The sequence below is a fragment of the Mandrillus leucophaeus genome, unplaced genomic scaffold (assembly GCF_000951045.1).
Source record: "Mandrillus leucophaeus isolate KB7577 unplaced genomic scaffold, Mleu.le_1.0 Scaffold27, whole genome shotgun sequence".
In the NCBI taxonomy this organism is placed as follows: Eukaryota; Metazoa; Chordata; class Mammalia; order Primates; family Cercopithecidae; genus Mandrillus; species Mandrillus leucophaeus.
Genome location: NW_012102809.1, coordinates 2005654 through 2015748, shown reverse-complemented (window position 1 = coordinate 2015748; position 10095 = coordinate 2005654). Strand labels below are relative to the sequence as shown.

General features: G+C 36.5%; 1 protein-coding gene across 1 annotated transcript in view; it reads left to right on the top strand.

Annotated features, from left to right (window-relative positions):
- GMDS (GDP-mannose 4,6-dehydratase) overlaps positions 1 to 10095 on the top strand; it is a 544120-nt gene that overhangs the window by 159892 nt on the left and 374133 nt on the right. Inside the window, exons 4-5 of the mRNA XM_011984604.1 lie at positions 2158 to 2350; positions 3158 to 3262. Of these exons, the coding sequence (XP_011839994.1) occupies positions 2158 to 2350; positions 3158 to 3262 (298 nt within the window). The remainder of the gene's footprint in view (positions 1 to 2157; positions 2351 to 3157; positions 3263 to 10095) is intronic.

Genomic DNA, 10095 nt, shown 5'->3' with positions numbered 1-10095 from the left:
CTTTGGGAGACCGAGGCAGGCGGATCACGAGGTCAGCAGATCAAGACCATCCTGGCTAACACGGTGAAACCCTGTCTTTACTAAAAACACAAAAAATTAGCCGGGCGAGGTGGCGGATGCCTGTAGTCCCAGCTACTTGGGAGGCTGAGGCAGGAGAATGGCGTGAACCCAGGAGGCGGAGCTTGTGGCGAGCCTAGATCCAGCCACTGCACTCCAGCCTGGGCGACAGAGCGAGACTCCGTCTCAACAAAATAAATAAATAAATAAAGATCACAAGTCATAGATTTGATAAGGGACTTGTATTGAGAATATATGTGTGTGTGTGTGTGTGTGTGTGTGTGTATATATATGTGAAAAAACTTTTACAACTCAACCAATGACCCAATTTAAAAATGGCTAAAGGACTCAGATACACATTTCTACAAAGACAAGATACAAATGGCTGATAAGCATATGAAAAGATGCTGAACATTATTTATTAGGAAAAAGAAAAACCACACTGAGATACCACTTCACACCACTAGGATGGATATAACAAAAAAGACAAAAACAAGTCTACGTAAGATGTGGAGAAATTGGAACTCTTATTAATTGATGGTGAGAATGTGAAATGATGCAGCCATTTTGGAAAATGGTCTGGTAGTTCTTCAAAATGTTAAATACAGTGTTACTGTATGACCCAACAACTACATTCGTAGGTGTATACTCAACCAAAATGGAAACATAGTAGGCGAAAGAAGCCGGTCACTAAAAGCCACCTATTGTATGATTCCATTTGTATGAAATATCCACAGTAGGCAAATACGTAGTGACAGGGCTGCTGGGGTCAGAGTTGAAGTTGGGGATCAGAGAGTGGCTGCTGATACTAGGTACTAAGGTACTGAGTACTAGGTACGGAATTTCTTTTTGGGGTGATGAAAATGTTCTGGGCTTAGATGGTGTTGATTGCATATACTGCTATGAATGTACTAAAAACCACTGAATTATAATCTTCTAAAAGGGTGACTTTTATGGGTGTGAATTATATCTTAACACACTGTTATTAGAAAAGAATAAAAATAACAGGCTTCCAAATTTGCTTTCTTGCCTTTTGAAAGATTGTGGATGAAACATACTTTTTTTCTTTTGATTTCCTGGCAGCCACGTGACCTTTACTCACAGGCCTAAATCACATGAGTTTAGTGGTCTAAACAGGGTCCCTGGTGAGCGGTGGCCTGAATACCATTTGCATGTACCAGGGGACAGCTTCTGTACCAGGGGACAGCTTCTGCTCCAGGGCACACGTGCAAGACCCAGCAGTAACGAAGGCCAGTGGCCTTGCCCCTCAGAGGGGTTTTTCCAGGTGAAGATTCACAAGGCAGCAGGGGAAGCCTGTTTGCACTGTGCCCAGCTATATTAGCCTATGAATAAACCAGTAACAAAGATTTTGAGCCTTATTATTTTAGAGGGTTTAATGTTAGGTTATTTTGTTCATCATATGTAAATAGAACGATTTCAGAAAGCTTATCAGTCACACTTGTTTTTAAAAAGTACTCTAAAGAACTGCAAAATATTGAATTATTCCTCAGCATTCTCTTAGAAGTTAGTTCATATATACATTAGCATCTTGCTGTTTGCTCTGTGTCTCATACTAAAAGATTATACATTCGTGTAATAGATTACAGATTCATTATTTTACCTTTAAAATAGAAAATAAAACAACCCTTTTTAAATTCAACTGTGTTCTAAAGCACATGTTCCAAAACTACTCTGTACATAAAAATCAATTGGGGCTCATTAAAAATGTAAATTTCCTAGGTCCCTACCCCCAAGAGATTGGTTCAAACTGAATTTTTAAGGAACATTCCATATAATTCTGAGGAATAGGGTTTGCCCTATAATAGACTATGCCCTAGGGACTCTAGCCTAGAATTCGGAGTAGTAGAAAGGCGGTTAAAGTGTTCTTCACGTTACCATAGGTAATTAATAGGAATTAAGATAGTTTTAGCCTTTTGATATTGTATGTAGATGACATCCACATTCTTATTGTGCTGTTAGAAAGTAATATTTTCTCACCAACATTTCACAGTGTGTGAAATTGTAGTCTCTGCCCCTACTGACAGCACCTTTGTGCTATGAAGCTATTAATGCAGCCCTGTCACCGCCTGCTTTTTCCAGATTTCCTTTGACCTCGCTGAGTACACTGCAGATGTTGATGGAGTTGGCACTCTACGACTTCTAGATGCAGTTAAGACTTGTGGCCTTATCAACTCTGTGAAGTTCTACCAAGCCTCAACAAGTGAACTTTATGGGAAAGTGCAGGAAATACCCCAGAAGGAGACCACCCCTTTCTATCCCCGGTCACCCTATGGTGAGAATGCGTGTGCACACCTGAGCGCATGTGCGGCATTATCTGTGGGTGTGGGAGGTGTGTGTTTTTTCTTTCATTCTGTTCATGTCTCACGGCTGAAGTCATTTGGGTGTGAGGTTAACATTAAGGTAAAGTGACTGAACTTGTTGAGAAGCATACCTTTATACATTGCTAACTGCAAGTATTTGCTGCCATTACCTTGGGGGTGAAATTACTGCCTCACTTCACCAACCTATGTTCATTCAACCCTTCCATACAGATCGCTTTAAATGGAAAATCAGACCCAATGTGATGCTTTTTCTAAACTGTTGAGGTTATACTGAAGTGATAAGATTTCATGTTTATTTTCCATGAAAGTTTCCTTGAGCTCAAAACCTTAAAAAAAAAAAAAGACTATTATGTCTAATACATTTGTAAAGAGAATATTAATGAAAGACTTGAGTGATAAAATTTCAAAGCATTTGGAATGTTAAGATCCCTATTTTTTCCCATTCTAATTCCTCAAAAGTTAAAAGAGAGAGAGAGAGAGAGAGAGAATGAGAGAGAATAAGATCTAAGAAAGATTCAGTCAATTAGATTGTCACATAGTGCATTGTGGGCATTACAAAAGTAAGAAATTCTTAAAATATTTCCTGGTGAACATGATTAACTGGCGTCAGAACCTTTATTTTGTCTTTGGTTTTTGATACTTTTTTGTATTTTGATGCATTACAGATTATTATTTTGGCAAGTTGTTACTGTTTAAAATGGGTGAAAATCACTGTCTTTTATAACAAACTTCATTGTTTAAAAAATTTATTCCAACAGGGGCAGCAAAACTCTATGCCTATTGGATTGTGGTGAACTTCCGTGAGGCGTATAATCTCTTTGCGGTGAATGGCATTCTCTTCAATCATGAGAGTCCCAGAAGAGGTCAGTAAATATATTAACTGAAAAGAGAATTTCAGACTTGAACAACAGCAAGTTGCATGTATATTTGGTGTATGTACTACAGAGACTGAAAAATTTCCTATCTGTATCTAATTATTATGAATGTCAGAGTGGCAAATGAAGAAATGTATACCCAGCCTTAGCTTTTTATAATTTTATTTTGAGTTTGTAGGGTTTTAAATTTTAACATTCAAAACTGAACAGCGTTCCAGTTTTACCATTTTAATTAGTAGGTCTTATCAAGCATGTTTTCAACCTGAGTATTAGGAATCTGCTATATGAATGCAAAGGAATAAGTAGTAAACTAATGATTGCTTTTGGAAATTACTCCTATTCAAATAGTCTCAATTTGTAGAATCTATATTATTTTTTGACTTTGAACCAGTTAGATATTCAGTATTTTTTCTTTACATTTCATTAAATAGGCATCCAGAAATTACTATACTTGTAGAGTGTATTTTAAAATGAATTTGATCAGTTTTTTAACAAGATTTTAAAAAAATGACACATAACATTTTTATGGAGTATATAGTATTGTTTTGAAAGAATGTATAGTGATCATATCAGAGTAATTAGCATATCTGTCACCTCAGACATTTACTGTATGTTTGTGTTAGGAACATTTAAAAAACCTCTTTTCTAGCTAATTAGAAAATACATAATAATGTGGTGAACTATAGAGCACTCTACAGAACACTAGAATTTAATGTCTATCTAGCTGTAATTTTATATCCTTTAAGAACTCTCTCCTTATTCCCCACTCCCTTGAAGTCAGCTCTTAATTTAGAAGTATTATCAGGTATTTTTGGAAAACCATATTTGTTTGCATTGGCTTGTTGCCTTTTCAGAGTTGTTGATGAGACTGTAGCAACGTGCTAGTTCTCTTGTTCCCAGTATTAAGCTTTAAGTAAGAAAATGTGTACCCCCATCATTACTTCTGATTTACTGAAGCATGAGAAAGCTTTACAAAGCATGCACATGCTTTACAAAGTAAAAATTATCTGTAAACCTTCGAAGAGGTTTTGTTAAATGTTGCTATCACTTAGATTTTCAGTCTGAGAATAAATGAGAAGTCCAGTGTTAAAAGCTGTTTCATGACCAACAACTGCTACGCATATAACTTTTCAGTGAAATTTTATGTGACTATATAGCTACCTAGTTAAACCAAGAAGTCATGAAGAAAGATTAAAGTGACAGGTTTATAAAGGTGTCTTTAGCGTCAGTACATTTTTATTTTATAATTGCTTAAGTTAAAAATTCCCATCATGGGCTGTTAAAGCCTAAGAACCCAGCCTGTCATCAGGTTGCCTGAAAGGAAAACAAGTTCACAAGCAGCGAGAAACATTTATTTAATGAATTTTGTGGTCCTGGGTGCCAGTGGTGAGGGAGAAAGGAAAAGGAAGATCCTGGCTGTGGTTGCCTGCAGCATGTGGTATGAGGGCGCCCACAGAGTCTGCTGAGTCGTGGTGATCCCTGCCTCTTTCTCACAAACATGTTCATACACATTGTTTGGGTTTCTGTGTTCTTCCTCCCTCAACTTTTCCACCTGCAAAAAAAATAAAATAAAAGTTAATTGTTGTGAATCAGGTCAGGATAGGGAGAAACATTCCTGGGTTGCAAAGTGAAAAAAGATAAATTTAAGTATAACTCCCCCTAATTCTCTCTTTGTGTACCTCCTAATGAGAACTTATTTTTTGTCTTTGTAGATGTTAACCACTAAAAAAAAAAAAAACTATATTTTAAGGCCAGGCACAGTGCCCCACATCTGTAATCCCAGAACTTTGGGAAGCCAAGTTGGGGGGGATCACTTGAGGCCACGAGTTTGGGACCAGCCTGGGCAACATAGCAAGATCCCATCTCTCCAAAAAATAAAAAACAAATCAGCCAGGTGTGGTCATGTGTACCTGAAGTCCTAGCTACTCGGGAAGCTGAGTTGGGAAGATTCTGGGAGCCTAAGAGTTCGAGGCTGCAGTGGGCTGTAATTGTGCCACTGCACTCTAGCCTGGGCAACATAGTGAGACCCCTGTCTCTAAAAAGATTGTTTTAAAGTAATAAAAAATATTTTAAAAGTAATACTTCTTCATTTAAAATAAAATTATCAAGTAAAAGTTCCCACCCTCATGATAACTGCCAGCCCTGTCCTCAGACCCACTGTTAACATTCCTTCAGAAAAGGTCTGTCTATCTTTAAACATATAGAGTTCTGCTATACATATTGTTCTGCAGCTTCAGGCTTCTATTAAATATCTTTAGGAACTTGACCTTAACTGTAGCATACACCATTTTGTTTTGTTCTATTATATGCCTGGAAATCAATGGTATCACATTTTTAACTATATAATCAAATAATGAGAAAAAGAGGTGTATATGAAAATGATATTAATATTTTGATATGTAATGCCTACTATTGACAGCATTTCTTAAAACTTGATAATTAATTTTCATATTAAATTAATCTGACAGTAATGTTGTTTTGCCAACATTAATTATTGTTTTCTGAGGAGATTTCTTTTTCAGACTGAGAATTCTGTGATGGCAGGACTCTGTTGTATTTGTACATCTCCAGCTTCCAGGCGGTGCCTAATTGCTAATAAGCATTCAGTAAATATTTTTAAATGAATGAATAAATGAATATCTCATGTTTCAGTAACAGCTTACTGACTTGAAAGCTAGGTGGTCTGAATTACAGAAAAGTAGAAATTATATAAATATTTATAAATATTGTTTTGTTGATGTTACTCATATAGTAGTTAAAGTTAATAAACGGGCTGGGCGCAGTGGCTCATGCCTGTAATCCCATCACTTTGGGATACTGACTCAGGTGCAACACGAGATCAGGAGTTCGAGACCAGCCTGGCCAACATGGTGAAACCCCATCTCTACTAAAAATACAAAAAATTAGCTGGGCATGGTGCTGGGCGCCTATAATCCCGGCTGCTCAGGAGACTGAGGCAGGAGAATCACTTGAACCCAGGAGGCAGAGGTTGCAATGAGCCAAGACTGCGCCAGCCCGGGCGACAGTGCGAGACTCCATCTCAAAAAAAAAAAAAAAAAGCTAATAAATGATTTTGAAGTAAAGATTCAATCTGATATACATTAATAAACAGCTAAAATTCAGTTTTTTTCATTTTTTTGTTCATAATCTTTGTAAACGTAGAATTTCCTGTGGTACTTTAAGTGAGTTTGTTTTCTTAAGTTGGTTGAACATTTATACATCAGTCTTTTTGTTCCCTGTTATTGCAGGGAACAAACCCTTTTTTTCTACACAGTGTAGGAAAACCTTGTAAACCTCAGTCTAGTCCTAGGTATCCAATCACACATGCTGAATTTGTAGAGCCCAAGTTGATGCAGTTTTGGGGGGCCATATACTTTTTCTCTAACAAAGTATAATTGTCAAAGGTCCCCTCTCATTGCATGAATAACATTTCATGAGAATTTCTGACTTTCAAACGTGGGGAAAAGTATTTTTTAATCTAACGATAGGCTAAACCAGAAGTTGACAGTCTAGGACTCATGGGCCAAATCTGTCCTACCAGCCTAGTTTTGAAAATGAAGTTTTATTGTAACACAGGCAGATGCACTTGTTTATATATCATCTATGGCTGCTTTCACCTATGGAGTCTTACAGTGTGCAGAGCCTAAAGTATTTGTTGTCTGGGCCTTTAAGAAAACATTTGCTGGCCCCAGCTGTAGACAGATCCTCAGCATTCAAGAAACTTTCACTTGTGTTGATTGTGGGTTTCTCCCACGGTGACAAGGTAGTCTTTCAGAAGGATTTCCTATAAATGTTAAACAGCATAGTGCACCAGTCCTTAAGCAGAATTCCTGAAGTGCTTTGGCAGGTTGGAGTTCTGTTGTACTTCACTGCTGTACGCAGGTAACCAAGTGCTCTGAAGGATCAAGCACTATGACCAAGTGCTCTGAAGGAAAGCTAGTTGTCAGTGACGTATGAAACCAAATAAGCTAGTAGCTGATGATACATATGTAGCGTGGTTTGTCCAACAGTCACAGCTCCTGAGCTTGGACACTGCTCATTGTGATTGTGACTGCCTTCTGTGTCTTTTCTCCATCCCAGCCGTTTTTGGTTTTCTTTCTTTTTCTTTTCTTTTCTTTCTTTCTTTTTTTTTTTTTTTGAAGACTTGATTTATTTATTTAGATTTTCTTTCTAAATATATTTGTTTTGAGAACCGTGTAATACATCTAGAGATAGTAAGAATCACCTGTGTTAGCATCAGATCAACAGTTGGAAATCATTGATTTAGGGAATAAAGCCAATAATCTACTGACTCTGCATCCCTCAGTCAGCCTTCCAGTCACTCTGTTGGTGAAAGCAAGAGGGTGGATGGCACTAGTGCTATAGGCTTGCTTCTTGTAAAATGGGAGCACTTTAGTAATATTTACTACAAATTAAGAGTAATAGAATTTTATAATTAAATGTCTGTAAGTCATAAAAATGTATATAGTAATATATGTTTTATGAATAACTATTACTATGTATTATATACTGATATTCGCAGACGTTAACCAGGTGCCTTCTTTCATATGTACTCAGTTTTTTAAAATAAAAAAGTAGGCAATCATAACCTGCATAACGAATTTTGGTCAATGAGGGACTACAATGGTCCCATAAGATTATAATACTGTATTATAATTAAAAAATCACATTTTTACCGTACTTTTTCTGTGTTTAGGTATGCTTAAATATACGAGTTTAGGCATATGTTATTTTATTGTGCTTCATAGATATTGCTTTTTTTTGTTTTTCAAACTGAAGGTGTGTGGCAACCCTGCATTAAGCAAATAGTATATAGATACTATTTTTTCGGGTGTTCATCTCCTGTCTGTCTGTCACATTTTGATAATTCTCCTAATATTTCAAACTTTTAATTATTATTATATTTGTTATGATGATCTGTGATCAGTGATCTTTGGTTTTACTGTTGTGATTGTTTTCAGGCACCATGAACTGCACCCATAAAAGACAGTGAACTTAATCCATAAATGTTGTGTGTGTTCTGGCTGCTCCATGAACTGGTCATTGTCCCCCTCGCCCCCCATTCCCTGAGACACAACAATATTGAAATTAGGCCAGTTAATAACCCTACATTGGCCTCTAAGTGGAGGGAGTAGTTGCAGATGTGGGGGAAATAGCAAGAGAGCTAGAATTAAAAGGAGAGTCTGAAGATGTGACTGCTTTTGTCGTGTGCAATCGCAAAATAAAGCTTTCACTGATGAGGAGCTGCTTCTTATGATGAACAAAGAATGGATCTTCTTAAGATGGAATCTGTTCCTGGTGAAGATGCTGTGAATGTTGTTGAAATAACAAAAAAGCGTTTCTAATACTACATAGGTTTAATTGTTAAAGCAGCAGCAGGGTTTGAGAGGATTGACTCCAATTTAGAAACAAATTCTGCTGTGGGTGAATGCTATCACACAGCACTGGATGCCACAGAGAAATCTTTCTTGAAAGGAAGAGTCCGAGATTGCAAGAGACTTCATTTTGTCTTATTATAAGAAATGGCCACAGCCACTCCAGCCGTTAGCAACCACCATCCTGATCAGTTAGCAGCCGTCAACATGACCCCTACCAGCAAAAGACTCAGATGGTCAGTAACATTTTTCAGTGACAAAGTAATTTTTAGTTAAGGTTGTACAGAGCTTTTTAAAACATACTATTATTACACGCTTAATAAACAGTTTTTTCCTTTTGTACTGTTTCTTCAAACTTGAAATTGTGTATCTACCTGGCTGTTCCATTACATATCTTTATTTTTATATTTACCTACATACAGTATTCCTTTTGCCGCAAATGTGGATATAATGATAGCTTTCTACTGGAAATACAGATTTACATTATATGTAATAGAGGGTAGATTCTCTATTTAGGGAAGAAGGTTTTGTTTATTATTTCAAACTATTTAATATCTATGAGGAAATTGACATGTACAAAAATGTTCTTGCCTTATTACATTTCTTTGAAAAACTAAACAATAAGACTTGTCATAAAGATGTTAATTATTGTATAAATTGTAAACTATGGGGAAAATGTTGAGAGGTTTTTTAATTATTTAAAAATAGTTCATAAATAAGTATATTAGTTTCTTTTCAAATGTGTTATTTACCAGTAATAAAATCTACTCTTAAAGATTATGCTATAAATTGGAACATTGGAAACAAGCCTATTTAGTAAAACTAATGATATTTCTAGTTCTGGCTGCTTATTACATTAGGAGGTAAACAAGAAGGATAGCTACTGTTTATCATCTATGTAATGTAACCAGTTGGGCTAATTATGTCTTAATTCTTAACATTGGCAGAGTACTTTGGCATGCCATAAATACAAATATGGTGATCTTTACAAAACTATAAATAACACTAATATAAGTGTATTCTAAATTAAGAAAAAACATTTTGCATGATAATTAAGAGAAAACAAAAAAATACATTCTACCTTCTACTTTTAGATGTTTTAACGATTATCCCTGATTTTCTAGTTTTGATGACAATAGCTATTGTGAATAAAGGGTAAAATACACATAATATTCAGCATTCTTTTTTTTAAATGTGATTTTTCAGTTTTCAGTGTGAGTGTAGACTTAGTGGCTTAGATTTCCTACATTAAGAACTAGCCTTGGCTTCTGTGAGACTTCCCAGGGTCCACGTCCTGGAGGAGAAAGCGCTGACCCAGGAGTGTGCATGGGGGAAGCTGTTCTGTGCTGCCGGCTGTCGGCAGGCCTGGCTGTCATACTGAACAGGCCTCTGCTTTCCACAGGAGATCAATTGAAGATTTCCGTCTTTCGATGAGGATATTTTTCT